Below are 18,657 nucleotides of genomic sequence, written 5' to 3'. Positions count from 1 at the left end.
AATGTCTGTCTCCCCTTTGGACTATGAGCTCGCTGTGGGTAGGAATGTGTCTGTTTGTTGTTATATTGTACTCTCCCAAGCACTTTGTACGATGCTTTGTACACAGTAAACAATCAATAAATACGATCGAGGGAATAACAATATAGCAGACACATTCCACTGGTGGAGCTTCCCAAAGAACCCTGAGCCCTAGAGCACCCAGTGGGAAGGCAGCTGGGAGGGCAGGGGAATGACTATCCCTAGAGATGCTGCGGATTGATTGATTGATTGATTAATTGATCGACTATCTGAGCTGAATCCCTTCATCCAGTAGAGGTTCTAGTCCTGGCTCCACCACTTGTCTGCTGTGTCACCTTGGGCAAGTCGCTTCACTTCTCTGTCCTCAGTTATCTCATCTCACCTAATTAGCTTGTATCTACCCCGTTGCTTAGTACAGTGTCTGGCACATAGAAAGTGCTAATTATGGTACTTGTTAAGTACTTTGTGCCAAGCACTGATCTAAACACTGGGGTAAGCATGGGTTCATCAGGTTGGGCAACAGTTCCTGTCCCACATTGGACTCACACTCTTAATCCCCATTTTACAGATGAGGTAACTGTGGCCCAGAGAAGTGAAGTGGCTTTCCTAAGGTCACAATGCAGACATGTGGTGGAGCTTGGATTAGAACCCAGGTCCTTCAGACTCCCAGGCCTGTGTTCTATCCACTAAGCCATGCTGCGTCACTAACAAATGCTAAAAAAATAAACAACCAGACAACACAAAAAAACGGAGGCTAATGAGGACAATCCAGAGCCCAGTGCCCTCAGCCCCCAGCTTTGAGTGCCCGGGTCAGAATCCACCTACATGTGGCAAAACCACTGGGTAAGAGACTGACTGGCTGGGTGCTCTCTTCTCCAACACTTGGCAAGGCCTTACCCTGGCCTCGGCTCAGGAAAGATGTCTCGAGTAGAGATTGTAATTATGGGCATCTCTTATTATAAACCATCTGCCGGGAGTCATCGGAAGGATGGTGTTGTCTGGCCTGGAGGCTCCATGCGCTGCGGGAATCTGATAATTCCCCTAGAGAGGGCGTGTTCACTTCCGGAGGTTACAAGGGAGAGGGGGTAGTTATCAGTGATCCTGTTTTGTGGACATTGGTAGGGCCTGGAATCTGAGATGCTCACAGGGGTTCTCCTGATCCCATTCAGGAGAAGCACTATGACCTAGTGGGAAGAGCATGGGCTTGGGAGCCAGAGGACCTGGTTTCTAAACCTGGCTCCACCACGTGTGTGCTCTGTGACATTGGGAAAGTCACTTCACTCCTCTGTACCTTACTTTTCTCATCTGCAAAATGGGGATTTAATACCTGGTCTTTCTCCTGCTTAGACTGTGCGTCTCATAATAATAATAATAATAATAATGGTATTTGTTAAGCGCTTACTATGTGCAAAGCACGATTCTAAGCGCTGGGGAGGTTACAAGGTGATCAGGTTGTCCCATGGGGGGGCTCACACTTAATCCCCATTTTGCAGATGAGGTAACTGAGGCCCAGAGAAGTTAAGTGACTTGCCCAAAGTCACACAGCTGACAGTTGGTGGAGGCGGGATTTGAACCCATGACGTCTGACTCCAAAGCCCGTGCTCTTTCCACTGAGCCACGCTGCTTCTCATGAGGGACAGGGACTATGTCCATCCTGATTAACTTGTATCTATGCCTGCACTTACAACAGTACCTACCCCAAGACTTAGAAGAGTGGGTGACACACTGTATGAGCTGAATAAATACCATTATAAACAAATACCATGAAAAAAACTCAACTCCATTCAGGGGCGCAGAGAGGCTGAGTGATTGAACACTCATTAAAGACTCCCAGAGAGCTAGCTGTTGGGAGGACCCCTACTAGCAACGCCTCAGTTCAGCCGAAGAAAAAAGAATACCCAAAGCTCTGCTAAGCAAACCCCAGGGAAGGGAGCCAGCCCAATGGGTGAGTGATTGACCGTAGTTTGTTGGCATCAGGACTGACCTGCTTGGCCCCTGTAAGGTAGCTTTTCCCATGGACCTCCTCACTCACTTCCTGTTGGGGGTTTCAGTAGACTGTGAGCCCATTGTTGGGTAGGGACTGTCTCTATATGTTGCCGACTTGTATTTCCTAAGCGCTTAGTACAGTGCTCTGCACACAGTATGCGCTCAATAAATACGATTGAATGAATGAATACTAGACAGTGATGTCAAAATAGCTTCCGTAGTAGGAGAAGAGGTGGACTGCTCAGTGGGGAGAGACAGGGAAATGTGGGGCTGAAATTCTGGGCAGAGTAGTTATATATTATCATAGTAATGGTATTTATTAAGCACTTAATGTGTGTAGAGCACTGTACTGAGTGCTGGGAGATAATACACAGGGGGGAATTAGACATGGTCCCTGTTTCTCGGGAGGCTCACAATCTAAGAGTATGAGTGAAGAGAAGGAACTGGAGACAGACACATCAGGAATGATGAAATCAAAAAACACAGTACTGACAAATACACAAAATAAGCATATAATCAACAGGGTGTTATGGCTAAAGGAGCACAATTTCAAGCTCCTCATAACTCAGGGTCCAGGGCACAGCTAAAGTCACACGACCCGCTACAAGCAGCACCTGTTTTCCCGAGGTTTTCATACTAGTGGATATTTTTGTCCTTCCCATCAGGGTGGTGGGAGGCAGGGCACGATAGTCTCTTGGATTCATTCTTTCATTCATTCATTCATTCAATTGTATTTATTGAGCACTTACTGTGTGCAGAGAACTGTACTGAGCGCTTGGGAAGTACAAGTCGGCTACATATAGGATGGTCCCTACCCAACAACGGGCTCGCAGTCTACAAGAGGGAGACAGACAACAAAACAAAACATGTGGACAGGTGTCAAGTCGTCAGAACAAATAGAATTAAAGCTAAATGCACATCATTAACAAAATAAATAGAATAGTAAATATGGTGAGGCAGAGTCTCTGGTTGGGTTAGTGAAGAGTCAGGGCCTCTCAGCTTCCCCTGTTGTTTGGGTCCAATGTGCTGTATCTCTGCCTCGTTGTCTGGCTTTGTATTGCAGTCCCGGGCTCTGATGGGTGAGTGAGGTTGGAGGGCCTCGTCCAGTGACCTCACCCCTTGACTCTCCCAGGCCTGTGGGGTCCTGAGAGGCTCTCTAGGGGCTGGCTCCCTTCCCTGGGGTCTGCTTAGCAGAGCTTTGGGTATTCTTTATTCTTCAACTGAACTGAGGCGTTGCTAGTAGCAGCTTGGCTCAGTGGAAAGAGCCCGGGCTTTGGAGTCAGAGTTCATGGGTTCAAATCCCTGCTCCGCCAATTGTCAGCTGTGTGACTTTGGGCAAGTCACTTCACCTCTCTGGGCCTCAGTTCCCTCATCTGTAAAATGGGGATGAAGACTGTGAGCCCCCTGTGGGACAACCTGATCACCTTGTAACCTCCCCAGTGCTTAGAACAGTGCTTTGCACATAGTAAGTGCTTAATAAATGCCATTATTATTATTATTATTATTATTATCTAGCATGCTGGGAGTCTTTACTGAGTGGCCCTGGGCAGTGGGGCTCTGAGGACTGCTGGTGGGAGAACTAGGGAGGTCTTGTCAGGGGGCCCCTTGACGTCTTACAGGGGAGGGGGAGATGAGGTTGACACCCCATTCATTCATTCATTCATTCATTCAATCGCATTTAGTGTACCAAGCTCTTGGGAGAGTACAATATAACAACAAACAGACCCATTCCCTGTCCACGAAATTAGCAGTAGGCTGAGGTCGTTTCAGCCAGATTAGCCCATTTCTATGACTTTCCCTTCCCTCCAATACCCCAGCGTCCATAAAATCCACAGATATGGTTGAACAGGAATGCCATCATGGGAAGGCAGGGGCTAGGGGCTCAGAGAGCTGTGCTGGTGGGTTGGAGAGCCAGTTTAAGCCAGATAGTCTTCCTTAGGGGAAATGGCTTGAGGCCAAGAGAGGTTAGGGCTACCTCTTTTTCTGGAGGCTGATGCAGAGGAGACTGCCATCCTTCCGGATGAATTGGCTGCAGTACGCTATACAGGCAGGGGGCCGGACAGGATGACCTCCCGATGACCCACCCAGGCCTGGGATCCCGCGATTTTTACTGGCCTTTGTGAGTTGTGGCTCTAAATCGGCTGTCTGATAACGATGGAGGACGGGGCGGATCTGGGCAGTGAATCATATTTTTAATATCTGAGTGAATGAGAGTTGGGGCTTATGGAATGCAATTACCACTAATGAGCAGTAATGGCACATATAAACGGCAGGTCACTCTCCTATTACAGACACCTGATGACCACCGATAAGCATTTGGCCATTAGATGGACCATAAATTAGGGTTCCAGTCAGAGCGGACCTCTTATCGGGGGCAGGAAGAGCAGAGCACCTTATCAGCTGCTCGCCTTGATTGGGTTGTGCCTAAGCATTCGCTCAGGGCATTGGAACTGTGGAATGAGCTAATGAAAGAGCAGCCAAGCTGGGTGGCATTAGCAGGACCGCTAAATGACGGGAGAGTTTTCCGCTCCGCGCATCACAGGCCTCGATTAGCGCCAATGCGCCCCCGCCCAGCTGTGAGCTTGCCCGCCGGCTACCAGAGCCTGGCGGGTGCCCCCCGGACCTCTTTTTGGTGGTGGTTGGTATACCGGGGTCGGGTCGGGAGCGACATCGGGTGGTACCGGTGACTCACTTAATCCACTTCCTGTTTTGGAAGGGGCTTCCTCCTGGCTGGGAGGGGGTGGGGTGTGGTGTGGTGCGGGGAGGAGGGCATCCAGAGCTTGGAAAGCCCGGGCTGCTTCCAGCCCCGGGTCTGGCCAATTGGCAGAGAGCCCGTGCTTCCGCCAAGGCCCCGCTGGGTTTCTGCCTTTTCAAATTCTGGCAGGAGGAGGGGCCGAGCAGAGGTCGCCGTAAGGAAGGGAGGCTGGGGGCTTTTCCTCGGCAGCGTCTTGAGTTTCATAAATGATTTAATACCACACAGGACACCGTGCGGCTGCCTTTTGTCTCTCAGAGCTAATGTGGTCTGACCTTGGAAAGTAACCATAGAAACGAGTGTTAAAAGCATCAACCTAAAATCAGGAGTGCGGGGTGACAGTGATGCAAATTCCAGGAGAGAATATATTCCACTACAGAGATCGCCTTGGCAGCAGGCGGCCCCTCTCCTTTGTTAAAGTCTATTAAACCGTGCTCCTTGGCCTGCCTGGAATTCAGTGAACTTCCACATGTGTGTCACACGCACACTCGTGTGTCTGCACGGAGGCACACATATTGAATGTTACTCGGGTGGGCCAAGTTCTCTTGGAAACAACTCTCTTCTCCCTCAGGCCATTGGCACGTTTCTCAAACTCCGTTTTTGGCTCACGCCAGGCTGCTGTTCTCCGTTGCCAACTCCCATTGGCAGTTTCTGGTGTTTGATTCCAAGCCCCTGAAAGACCCCTGAGATCATCATGCCCTCTGCCCCCAGGCTGGGAATGCCAGGAGACGGTCCCAACAGCTGGTCGCGTGGCCTCCTTTTATGGCACCTCTTGGGGGAGAGGAATAGCCAGTTTCTCAGGGCCTCACTGGTTTTAGTCACCTGGACTGTCTGGGTTGAGAGATCTCTCCAGATAGAGGATCGGGTGCTGAGTGACGTCTATTATGTTAAGCCTCCCACATAATGACATCTCCTTGGTAAAGATCCCAGGCAGTGCAGAGAGACATCAGGTCTGTTAGAGGCTCAAGATGGGTTTAGATAGACCCATGGGATGTACAGTCCATGCTGGGTCACTGAAGGGAGAGTCAGGGATGGAGAGGGGAGAGTTAGGGGTGTTGGATGTTCCCTTCAGGGTCACCGGGGGGGAGAGTCAAGGATGGAGAGGGTAGATTTAGGGGTGTTGGACCGTCTGTCCCTAACCACCTCCTCCTCTGCCACGTGGAGACCTGCTCTGCTCTTCACCTCCAAGGGAAGCATTCTTTCCATGTCTCCTCCTCTTTGCTTGGGACCCTCTGCCTCTCAGGAATGTGGTTTTAAATTCAGCCCCCATGCTGTATCAGGAGGCAGGCTGGGAGAGAGAAGAGCCAGTCACGGCCAGTTACTGCAGAATGACTTGTGTCTGGCCTTGTGGACTCACAGAATCCTGTCCTCTCCCTCTTTCCGGCCACTTGGTTCACCTACAGTCAGTCTTCTGTGGACAGTTTTGGGGAAAAGTCTTCATATTAGGGGGAATTTCTGCTTAGAACAGAGACCGGCACCCTTCCCCGGGGAGAAGTATAATTTCCTGGATGGCACCTGGAGAGTTTCCAGTACTCTACCAGTCTCGGCTATGGGAGGGAGAGTTAAGTAGAGGCATACTGATTCCATTCCTAGCTTGGGCGGTGGCTAGCGAGTGGAAAGCAATCTGCTACAATTCAAAACTCACCTGTACTGGGCAGCAGTGGCATAGGAGAGAGTTGAGGATGGAAACTCAAGTTTAAAGCGCAGAAGGAGGCAATGGTATGCCAATTCTATATTTTTACCAAGAAAACTCAATGGATACACTACCAGAACGATTGCAGATGGAGGTGGGGCATTCTGGGACAGATGAGTCCACGGAGTCTCTATTGGTTGGAAATGACTCGACAGCATAAGGCAAAATAAGGGTGTCCTACAGTTGCTCATCCTGAGGATCAACCAATCAATGGTATTTATTGAGTACTTACTGTGTGCAGAGCACTATGCTAAGCTCTTGGGAGAGTACGATGCAGCAGAGATGATATATGTGTTCCCTACCCACAGTGAGTTTACAGTCTAGAGGGACTACAGTCATAGTTCTAGTGAGCATTTACGTTGTTACATTGTTGTCTGCCTCCCCCTTCTAGACTGTGAGCCCGTTGTTGGGTAGGGACTATCTCTGTTGTCGAATTGTACTTTCCAAGCACTTAGTACAGTGCTCTGCACACAGTAAGTGCTCAATAAATACGATTGATTGAATGAATGAATGAATGAATGAACTGTACTAAGCTCTTGGGAGAGTACAATGGAATTGTTGGACAAGAGCCCTGCCCTCATCAAGCTTATAGTCTACTGAGGGAAACATTAGCACTTATATATTCCTTGCTATCCTTTCTCAGCACTTGTGTGGCTAATATATGTATATAGATATGCATATAGATTTTGTATATGTCTATATACAAAATCAACTGTACATTTAATTATTCTGATTCCACTATTTGTAAATATTTTTGTCTTCCCCATTCCATTAATGGGTAAGCTCTTTGTGGACAGGGAACGTGTTTTGTACTTCTATTATACTTTTCCAAGCGCTTAGTGCAGTGCATTGCACCGAATGGGTGCTCAATGAATACCTTTACCTTCACCAAAACCTGCTTCTCCCTGTCTTCCAGAAAAGCTAGGCAGGCAGAGTGAGATATTTTGATGGGAAACCACTCGGGAGAGGAAAAGTACTGGAAAAATGCATGTCGTTCTTCTCTCCATGTCTGAAACCCAAACTGAAAAGCCAAAGTTGCAAAATGTGAATTCTAGTCCTGCCCCACCCCCCTCCCCTGCCCCAAACTCTCCCACCCCCACTCCCTCCCCAACCCCAGTGGTAATCTAAAGCAGCAGCCGTGACATGAAATGGCATTTCCTGCACTCCCTCCTGGATTGAATTAGCTCCCAAGGAAGACAGGCCCCACCCTCTAAGGGTCTACAAACACAGGCAGTTCCTCATGGTGGATCACAGATGCACCCACCCCATAAAACCAGAGGAAAAGCTCTCCGTGCCAGGCCACTGGAGGGAAAATCAGGGATGGAGAAAGGAAAGTTAGGGGTGTTGGGTGGTCCGTGCTGGGTCACTGGAGGGAGAGTCAGGAATGGAGAGGGGAGAGTTAAGGGTGTTAGGAGGTCTGTCCCTAACCAGGAGGTCCTGGTGTCCCATTTGCAGATCCCCGCTGGAGTGTGTTGGGGAGGAGCTAGCTGTAATTAGTACTTTCTGACAATATGGCTAGCCTTCTCAGGGTCACACCGGGAGAGTTTCCAGTACTCTACCAGTCTTGGCTACAGGAGGGAGAGTCAAGCAGAGGGCTGTCCATTCCATTCCTAGCTTGGGCAGTGTCTAGTAAGTGGCAGGCAATCTGCTGCAAGTCAAAACTCATCTGTGCTGGGCAGCAGCAGCATGGGAGAGAGTCGAGGGCAGAGACTCGTTTACTGCATGGAAAGAGGCAATGGCAAACCACTTCCTTATTTTTACCAATAAAACTATGGTCACACTACCAGAACGATTGCAGATAGAGGTGGGGCATTCTGGGAGAGATGTGCCCACGGCATCGCTATGGGTCAGACACGACTAGACAGCAAAAGACAACAACCACAATATGGCTGGGTCATTGAAAGCTTCTTGTTGAAGGAGTGGGAGGTTGAGATGGAATTCCTCCATTAGCGTCTTTGAAAAATGCAGAAATATAATGTTTAGACTATAATAAAATGCAGGGCATTAAACCAATCCAGGCTTTTGTAATTTTGATGAGAAATGGTGTACTGTGGAGTCCTCCAGTTTATCTTGACTCTAAATGCTTAAGCCTTTCTATACCAGGGAATCTGTTGTAAGGGAGAATTTTCCAACCACTCAGTGATAAATGCAGTCTGGACTAGGAATTTGTGAAACCCAAGAAAATTACCCAGCCTCTCCCTCCCCTCCCAGAATGATTTGGGTCAGTGGGCTGACTCTGATAGGATCTTTGGAGTACAGTGTGTTTGTTTGTGTGTGCATGCACGCCTGTACACATAGGGTGTCTGGGGGGACCCAGAGGATCCTGAGGTAGAAGAGTGGTTCTGGTCTATTAGATCTATTACAAAGCCCAATTAGGAAATGTTGTGTTTGCAGATCATTGACCCAGCAGATTGGAAGGCTCCTTGTTATATATCTCTTTAACATAATTAAACACCTTTATCCATTAAATCTTAACTGCCTGTGAAATTACACTTTTCAAGAACACAGAGCTGTTTTTGGAGGTGGGGGTGAGGGGAGGGGAAGGGCAAAATAGTTTCCTCTGAAGGAATTGGTAAGTGAGCTTTGCGTTTAAAAGCTTGGGAGCCTGAGTCTGTTGGTTTCTCCTTCTCCTGGATTTCTAGTAGCTGAAATTATTGATCTTATGGAAATTATTGCTGCTATGGGGGCATGACATCATTTTCTATTAGTATCATCATCATCATTATCACCAATTCCACTGTATTGGATACCACAGCATACAAACAGCAGCATGGCTCGGTGGAAAGGGCATGGGCTTGGGAGTCAGAGGTTGTGGATTCTAATTCCGGCTCTTCCACTTGTCAGCTGTGTGACTTTGGGCAAGTCACTTAACTTCTCTGTGCCTCAGTTACCTCATCTGGAAAATGGAGATTAAGACTGTGAGCTCCATGTGTGACACCTTGTTTACCTTGTGTCTACCCAGCTCTTAGAACAGTGCTTGGCACATAGTAAATGCTTAACAAATACCAAAATTGTTATTATTATTATTATTACTAGGTGTCTACTGCAAACAGAGCACCGTACCATGTGCCTCCCGAGTGCAGGACATTGTATGAGGCATTTACTGCATGGGTAATACTATAATGAGCACCTACTGTGTTCAGAGTGCCACATTGGGTATATTCTGTGCAGAACAATGAATTTGACCATTATTTTGTATCTACTCCAGTGTTTAGAACAGTGCATGGCATATAAAAAGCACTTAACAAATACCATCCAAAAAAAAAGCTTTAAGAGTTCAAAAGTTGACGTCAGAATTAGACTACGATCCCCATGCGGGACAGGGACTGAGTGCGACTTGATTAACTTATATCTATCCCAGTGCTTAGAGCAATGCCTGATATATTCATTCATTCATTCATATTTATTGAGTGCTTACTGTGTGCAGAACACTGTACTAAGCGCTTGGGAAGTACAAGTCAGCAACATATAGAGACAGTTCCTACCCAACAACAGGCTCACAGTCTAGAAACGGGATCAGAGTCTAGAATATATCGTAGACGCTTAACAAATACCGTAAAAGAAAAAGGAATACCATAAAAAGAAAAAAGAGTTCCTCCATTACTCAGACATTATTGCTGATTCTGCTTCTCCTCAGATTTCTCCCCTCTGACCCTCCAGAATCCTATGAAAACAAACTAACCAGGGAGGAAATTCTAAGCAGAGACTGAGTATTGTAGATTGAATTGCCTTTTGGACATACGATCTGAGGCCTATAGGACCTGTTGCTTAATTTCCTTTAGCCCTGTGAGGGGCCGGGGAATAACTGTTCGTAGAACTCGAAGATGAGTCCATGAGGAAGAGAGTTTAGTTGCCCGGATACTGTATATTTAGGAAGATGTGATTCTGTTTGGTTTATTTGAGTTACAAATGAATCAATGGAGATGCTCTGCATACAGTAAGCGCTCAATAAATAAGATTGAATTAATAAGAATGGTCCAGTGAAGAGTACACAGGCCTGGGTGTCAGAAGACCTGGGTTCTAATCCCAACTGTTCCATTTGCCTGTTTAGTTGTTTTGATGTCTGCTTCCCCCCTTCTAGACTTTAAGCCTGGTGTGGGCAGGAATTGTCTCTGTTGCTAAATTGTACTTTCCAAGTGCTTAGTACAGTGCTCTGCACACAGTAAATGCTCAATAAATATGATTGAATGAATAGTTAGTGCTCAATAAATGAATAATTGAATGAATGAATGAATGAATTCGGCTGTTGTGTGACCTTAGGAAAGTCTCTTAACCTCCATGTGTTGTAGTTTCCTCATCTGTAAAATGGAAATTTAATTGCTATTCTCCCTTCACCTTAGACCATGAGCTACATTGCCCATTGTAGGACTGGGATTGCTCTGATTGTATTGTTTCTACCCCAGTGCTTAGCACAGTGCCTGGAACATAGTAAGCATTTAACAGGTACTGATTCTTTCTATTATTGGGCAGATATGGGACAGTAGAGGGAAATCAAGATGATCAGAGAGATGTAAAAGTATGGACTGAAAGGACTAGGACTCTGAAGTCAGGAAAGATGGCCTGAGAAAGGAAGCAAAATTGGAGTTTATAGATCCATGAAGGGGGTGCCCAGGGTGAACATGGAATTGTTTTTCCAAACCTCACCCCACCAGTGTGAAAGGCACCCGCTATAGCAGAAAGATGGCAAGTTAAAATCAAAACCAAGGAAACACTTTTTTTTGGATGGCATTTATTAAGTGCTTACTATGTGCGAAGCACTGTTCTAAGTGCCGGGGAGGTTACAAGGTGATCAGGTTGTCCCACGGGGGGCTCACAGTCTTAATCCCCATTTTACAGATGAGGGAACTGAGGCCCAGTGAAGAGACTGCCCAAAGTCACAGAGCTGACAAGTGGCAGAGCCAGGATTTGAACCCACGACCTTCTTCCCCAAGCAGGGGATAAGCACGAGAAAGCTGTACCCGCAGGAATCTGTCAAGCCCAAAACACTAGCAGTTTCCAGAGGGTCGTGGAACCATGGACAGGCCTCCATGTGGTGTCACTGGAGGGGGAGAGTCAGGGTGGTTGGCTGGTCCACCCTGAACTATGAGGGTGGGTGTCTGGGAAGGAAACCAGCACACAGTTTCTTCAAGGGTCTAACCGAAAGCAGAATCCTGGACTGAGTGGACCATGGGGCTGATCTATTGGGATGTCACAGGTGGGCTAAACAGCCAAACCATGGATGACTTTGCCTGTGGCTCAGTGGAAAGAGCCCGGGCTTTGGAGTCAGAGGTCATGGGTTCAAATCCCGGCTCTGCCAGTTGTCAGCTGTGTGACTTTGGGCAAGCCACTTAACTTCTCTTAAGCGCTTAGTACAGTGCTCTGCACACAGTAAGCGCTCAATAAATGCAATTGATTGATTGATTGATTGATTCTCTGTGCCTCAGTTACCTCATCTGTAAAATGGGGATTAAGACTGTGAGCCCCCGTGGGACAACCTGATCACCTTGTTACCTCCCCAGCACTTAGAACAATGCAATGCACATAGTAAGCGCTTAATAAATGTCATTATTATTATTATTATTATTATTCACCACTCAATCACTTTGGCCCCCTCCTACCTCACCTCAGTAGTCTCCTACTACAACCCAGCCTGCACACTTCGCTACTCTAATGCTAGCCTCCTCACTGTATCTTGATATCATCTGTTTCGTTGCCAACCTCTCGCCAATGTCTTGCCTCTGACCTGAAATATCCCTCCCTCCTCATATGCAACAGACAATTACTCTCCCCTGCTTCAAAGCCATATTGAAGGCATGTCTCCTCCAAGAGGCCTTCCCTGACTAAGCCCTCCTTTCTTCTTCTCACTCCGTTCGGCATCGCCCCGACTTGCTCCCTTTATTCATCACTCCCTCCCAGCCCCACAGCACCTGTGTACATATCTCCAATTTAGTTATTTATATTAATCGCCTACTTCCCCCCTACACTCTAAGCTCCTTGTGGGCAGGAAATATGTCTGTTTACTGTTACACTGTATTCTACCAAGCACTTAGGAGAGTGCTCTGCACACAGTAAGCACTCAATAAATATGATTGACTGACATTGACAGTGAGGTGAGCGTCAGAAGAAGATCAATCAATGGTGTTAATTGAGAACTTACTGTGTGCAGAACACTGTATTAAGTGCTTGGGAAAGTACAATTCAAAAATGTTGGAAGTCATGTTCCCCTGCCCACTAGGAATTTGCAGTCTGCAAGGGGAGACAGATATTAAAATAGTAGAATATAAGGATTTTTACACAAGTACCGTGGGGCTGGGCTGAGTATCAAAGTGCTTAATAATAATAATACTATTAATATTAATAACAGTATTAGTTAAGTGCTTACTATGTGCCAGACACCGTACTAAGTGCTCAGGTGAGTACAAGCAAATTGGGTTGGACACAGTCCCCCCATGGGGTTCACAGTCTTAATTCCCATTTTACAGATGAGGTAACTGAGGCCCAGAGAAGTGAAGTGACTTGCCCAAGTTCTAATATCTGGTCTGTCACTTGTCTACTGTAGACTTTGAGCAAGTCACTTCACTTCTCTGAACCTGTTACCTCGTCTGTAAACGGAGATTAAGATTGTGAGCCCTATGTGGGACAGGGACTGTGTCCAACACGGTTATATTGTATCTACTCCAGTGCTTAGAAAAGTGCTTGGATCGTAGTAAGTGCTTAATAAATACAAGTCTGTGAGGAGAAGGGGGCAAGGCAGAGCCTTTCCTCTCAGTCAGTCAGTCAATGATATTTATTGAATGCTTACTGTGTGCAGAGCACTGTACTGAGAGCTTGGGTGAGTACAATACAACAATAAACAGACACATTTCCTGCCCACAACAAGCTTACAGTCTAAAGGGGGTGGTAAGCATTAATGTAAAGAAATAAATTACAGGTATGGACATAAGTGCTGTGTGACTGGTAGGGGGGATGAATGAGCAAGTCAGGGTGACACAAAAGGGAGTGGGAGAAGAGCAAAGGAGGGCTTGGTCAGGGAAGGCCTCCTGGAGAAGGCCCTGGGCTGCTTCCCACTGTAGGATGCCCCATGGTGCCTAAAGATGGCCCTGGGCTGCTCCCCACTGTGGGATGCCCACGGGCACTTGGATGGCCCAGGACCACTCCTCCCTGTGGTATACCCACGGGGCCCAAGGATGGCCTTGGTTTGCTCCTACCTGTGGGATGCCCAAGGTGCCAGGAGATGGCCCTTGTCTCCTCCCCTCTGCGGGATTCCCACAGGGGCCGGGGATGACCCCAGGCCACTCCTACCAGCGGGTTGCCTACAGAGTCCAGAGATGGCCCTGGGTTGCTCCCTACTGTGGGATGCCCACGGGGCCTGGGGATAATAATAATGACATTTATTAAGCGCTTACTATGTGCAAAGCACTGGCCCTGGGAGCATCGTGAAGACATGACATTTGCTGATGGCTGTTTGTTTCCTGAGGAGTTGGTTGGGGTGGGGTCTGCTGCCCTCCCGTCATCACTGACAGGGCCCCTCTCTCCCTCCCCTCCCATAGGATGGGTTCCTTTGGGAAAGTCCTGAACAATGGAAAGGGTGAGCTGTACCCCCTCCCTATCCTCCACCTAGGGAAAATTTTCAGCTCTGAGATAAGCGCCCAGAGGATTTTGGGCTCGCTGCAGCTCCCTGTAAAAATAAATAGAGATGCTAAAGTGGGGAGGGAGGGGGCACAGTGCCAGAGGAGGACAGGAGGCTCCCTGGAAGGTTGGGGAACTGGCTTTGGGGGAGCTCTGAACTGGGCATCTCTCAGGCACGGAGCACTGCCCACTCAGTTCTGCCAGATATAGAAGGTTCCAGTAGAAGGAGAGAATTTCTTTCAACAGCACGAGCCTGCCTGGTTACAGGGCACCAAGGCGCCAGAAGAGAAAGCTGTGTCTATGTGTTGGGAGCAGTGTTGGACATGGTGGCTACTACAGGACAAATTTTTCTTAGTGCAACCCCTGAATTGAAGGAGTTTTGGGTGCCATTGCGGGTAGAGCATTGTCCTTGGGGAGCATAGGACAGGCATAAGAGAAGCAGTCCAAGTCTTTAAGGAGCTTATGGCCTAATGGGAGAAGGCATCCAGAGCCAAACCCACAATGGATAGAATTACTAAGGGCCGGTGTGCAAAAACAGAACCAAAAGATGAATCAATCTATCAGTGGTATTTTTTTAGCGCTTACTGTGTATAGCGCACTGTACTAAATGCTTGGAAGAGTACATTACAACAGAGTTGGTAGATGAGTTCGCTGCCTGCAGCAAGCTTACAGTCTAGAGTGAACGGTCATACATGGGATTGGAATGCCTCTTGGCAATCAGGGATGGTGTCTTGGAGTAGGAGGAGTGGGGGAGTGGTGTGGCTTGGCGGCTTTCTCTGCCCTCTGCCCCCAGACCTCATTTTCTTCTGGGGCTCTGAGATTAGTCAACTTGTACTTCCCAAGCGCTTAGTACAGTGCTCTGCACACAGTAAGTGCTCATTAAATATGATTGAATGAATGAATGAATTAGTCAGTCATCCAGTCATATTTACTGAATACTTAATGTGTGCAGAGCATGGTACTATACGCTTGGGAGAATACAATATAACAATGTAAGACACATTCCTTGTCCACAATTAGTTTACAGTCTACACAGAAGACAGACATGAATAAATAAATTACAGGTATGCTCATAAGTCCTGGGAGCACCCCAGTAGTGTGGTGGGTGGTAATAATAATAATAGCAATAATAATAATTGTGATATTCGTTAAGTGCTTTCTCTATGCTAGGCACTGGGGTCATACAGATAAATCAGGTTGAACACAGTCCCTGTCCCACATGGGGCTCACAGTCTCAATCCCCATTTTACAGATGAGGTAACCGAGGCACGGAGAAGTGAAGTGACTTGCCCAAGGTCACACAGCAGACAAGTGGTGGAGCTGGGATTAGAACCCATGACCTTCTGACACCCTGGCCCTTTTCTACCCACTAGGCAATACTGCTAATCCTGCCGTGGCCCCTCCGCACTAGGCACCACCTGATTGCCAACAGCGTGGCGGCCCACGCTGGGACCGGCCCCCACCTCCGCTCTCTCGGAGTGCTCTTAAACGCGCCATCCATTAGTTTTATTCTCCGCTATGACACCACGCGATGAGAGAAGGCATCCCCGGGGTCCCATAAAGGACAACCTCTATTAAGGGCGGACAGGGCTGTGCTCAGCGCTGGTCGGGGGGCTGTCTGTCCAAGCTACAAGTGCAACCTGGGAGGTTTGATTGGAAATAGAGGGGAGGGTCCCGTTCCTGGCTCGGGTCCTAGAATTCGAGGGGGCTGTTCCGCTTCAAGGGCTTTTACTGAGGTTGAAATAAACTGGGTGTGGGGGTGGAAGAGGGAGGAAGAGAGAGATAGGGAGAGAAAAGAAGGAATGAGGGGGAAGGGCTGACTTTGAGCACCACCAGATCTTTGCACTTGGATTTGTTCCCTTTTTTTATGACTCCTTCAGCCCCACAGCACCTATGTACATATCCATAATTTGTTTGTTTGTGTTAATGTCTGTCTCCCTCTCTAGACTGTAAGTTCGCTGTGGGCAGGGAACATTTCTACCAACTCTGTTGTATTCTCCCAAGCAGGAAGCATTCAATAAATATGATCGATTGATTACTGATTGATTTGGGGGTTGGTAAGAAGCCATTTTGATGCCTTTGGTGACCCCCAAATCCTGAAGTGATCATGTGCTTCTCCTATGTAACCGGAAGCTGTGCCGGGGGAGAAGTGGAGGTCTCACCTGACCACTGCAGCCTGTCCTGTCCCGCCCACTCTGTGGCACTTGATGGGGGGCCCTTACGGCACTGTATTCTGGGAAGCAGTTGGGTTTGTGAGGCAAGCGGCTCCAGAGGTGGATCACTTTCCTCCACCCTCCATAACTGGGTCCTCTCTCTCCACCTTCATTCCCACAGAGCGGCCCAGAAGCTCAACCTTTCCTCGAAGCGGAAAAAGTACCCCCCACCCCTGGCCCCAACCCAGGAGAGCTCAGCCTACGGCACCAATTTCAGTGGTGTCCTGCAGCTCTGCCCGCCTCCAGCTCCGCCCTGCCTGCTCAGGGCCGTATCCAAGATGAAGGACACACCGGGCATCGGAAAGGTATCGTGGGGCGTGGGGGTGGACTCGGCTGCCACGTAGGCCCTGAGGCCAGACCAGGGGCCAGGCCGGGTGGGCGTATGGCTGGCCAGCTCCCAGGTTCAGTGGCCCACTCGGGACACAGAGGGGCATGGGAGGGCAGCGGGAAGAGGGAAACAGCAGGGTGGGAGGGGAGGGATCGGTCTTCCCCTACCCCACTGCCCTCACTTCTTGACAGAAGGATTTGGAAGCCCGAGTGCCAGCTCCCCAGAATCATCGCAACAGCCATCTTAACACGCGGATGTATATTGGCTGATTTTTCCATTTATTTACTCATTTTCCATCATCTCGGTGCTACGGACTGTATGCGTACGATATGGATGGGATACAAAATATGGAAAAAAGTGGTGTCTGCCTGTCTCCCCTATTAAATTGTAAGACCCCCCAGGGGAGGAACAATGTCCTCTACTTGTTACTTGAATTCTCCTACAAGCCCATAGCAGGGATTTGCACCCAGTAAGCACTCAGTACAGCATACTCAGTACTCAGTTGGTAGGCACATTCCCTGCACACAGCAGGCACCCAGTACCCTGTTCTGCCAGTAGTAATAATAATGATGATGATGGCATTTGTTAAGTGCTTACTACATGTGAAGCACTATTCTAAGCTCTGGGGAGGATACAAGGTGATCACGTTGTCCCACGTGGGGCTCACAGTCTTAATCCCCATTTTACAGATGAGGTAACTGAGGCTCAGAGAAGTTAGGTGACTTGCCCAAGGTCACACAACAGACGTGGGTGGGCCGGGATTAGAACCCATGACCTCTGACTCCCAAACCCGTGCTCTTTCTACTGAGCCACACTGCTTCTCTAGTAGGTGCTCAGGACAATGCTCTGCACGTTGTAGGCTTCCAGTACAGTACTTGGCACACAGCAGACCCTCAGTCCAGTAGTCTGTTGATAATAGGTGCTCAGTACAGTACTTTGCACCCAGTAGGCACCCAGTATAGTGCTGTGCACACAATAGGTGTCCAGTACAATGCTCTGCACACGGTAGACAGCCAGTAATAATAATAATAATGATGATGGCATTTGTTAAGCATTTACTATGTGTGAAGCACTGTTCTAAGCAATAGAGTATTCTATATGCAGTAGGTGATTAATAATCAAGCAATCAACTAATCAGTGGTTTTGTTAATGTTGTGCAAATAGCTTTAATTCCATTTGTTCTGACGATTTTGACACCTGTCTACATGTTTTGTTATGTTGTCTCTCTCCCCCTTCTAAACTGTGAGCCTGTTGTTGGGTAGGGATCGGCTCTATATGTTGCCGACATGTACTTCCCAAGTGCTTAGTCCAGTGTTCTGCACACAGTAAGCGCTCAATAAATATGATTGAATGAATGAATGAATGAATGGTGTTTATTGAGTGCTTACTATGTGCAGAGTACTGTATTAAGTGCTTGGAAGAGTAGAATGCAACACAGTTGGCAGACATATTCCCTGCCCACAACGACTTCACAGTGTAGAAATATGTCCGATGGCTGTGGTGATGTGGGGAGTGAAATCTACCCCTCTTACAGTGGGAGAAAAGCGGTCTTTGTTAGAAGCGCTGTTTGGTGCTCTCCAGAGAAGAACCAGCGTGTGGATGGTGCTCATGTGTTTGAGTAATCCGAGAGGTCACTCCCTCCACCTGCTCTGGATTTGTGGTCAGGATGAGCAAGTCATTTCATGCTGGAATCTGCCAGAAGAACAGAAAGGGACTCGTTTGCCTGTCAGGGCTGGCCGGCAGACAGACGGGTGGACGGGGAAGTCCAGCGGGATGCCGTGCCATAAACGCATCCCTCGTCCCTCGATCCCCTCTTCCCAGTGCGTCCTCCAGCTCTAGACCTTGTGGACAGGGAACGTGTTTACCAACTCTGTTGTTCTGTACTCTCTTAAGTGCTTAGTGCTCTGCTCTTTACCCAGTAAGTGTTCAATAAATACAATCCACTGACCGACTCCAGGCAGCGATGACCCAGGTGATCCATGTGCAGACCAGGCTGGACCATGGCCAGCACTCAGAGGCCTGGCTCGGGATTTGGAATCCCTCCAGCAACATCTGCACC

At 48.2% G+C, this 18,657-nt stretch overlaps 1 protein-coding gene and 1 non-coding gene across 2 annotated transcripts in view; both read left to right on the top strand.

Moving 5' to 3' along the window:
- The window catches only part of KIF26A (kinesin family member 26A), a 111,128-nt gene that overhangs the window by 52,236 nt on the left and 40,235 nt on the right, over positions 1 to 18,657 (top strand). Inside the window, exon 6 of the mRNA XM_038745980.1 lies at positions 16,392 to 16,575. Within this exon, the coding sequence (XP_038601908.1) occupies positions 16,392 to 16,575 (184 nt within the window). The remainder of the gene's footprint in view (positions 1 to 16,391; positions 16,576 to 18,657) is intronic.
- LOC119934265 lies at positions 6,255 to 6,391 on the top strand. The gene has a single exon (XR_005452894.1). It is a non-coding gene; the product is annotated as a small nucleolar RNA SNORA7 (small nucleolar RNA).

This window comes from Tachyglossus aculeatus, chromosome 1 (assembly GCF_015852505.1).
Source record: "Tachyglossus aculeatus isolate mTacAcu1 chromosome 1, mTacAcu1.pri, whole genome shotgun sequence".
Classification (NCBI taxonomy): domain Eukaryota; kingdom Metazoa; phylum Chordata; class Mammalia; order Monotremata; family Tachyglossidae; genus Tachyglossus; species Tachyglossus aculeatus.
The sequence above is the reverse complement of the archived record's forward strand: the minus strand, read 5'-3'. Positions and strand labels throughout refer to the sequence as shown.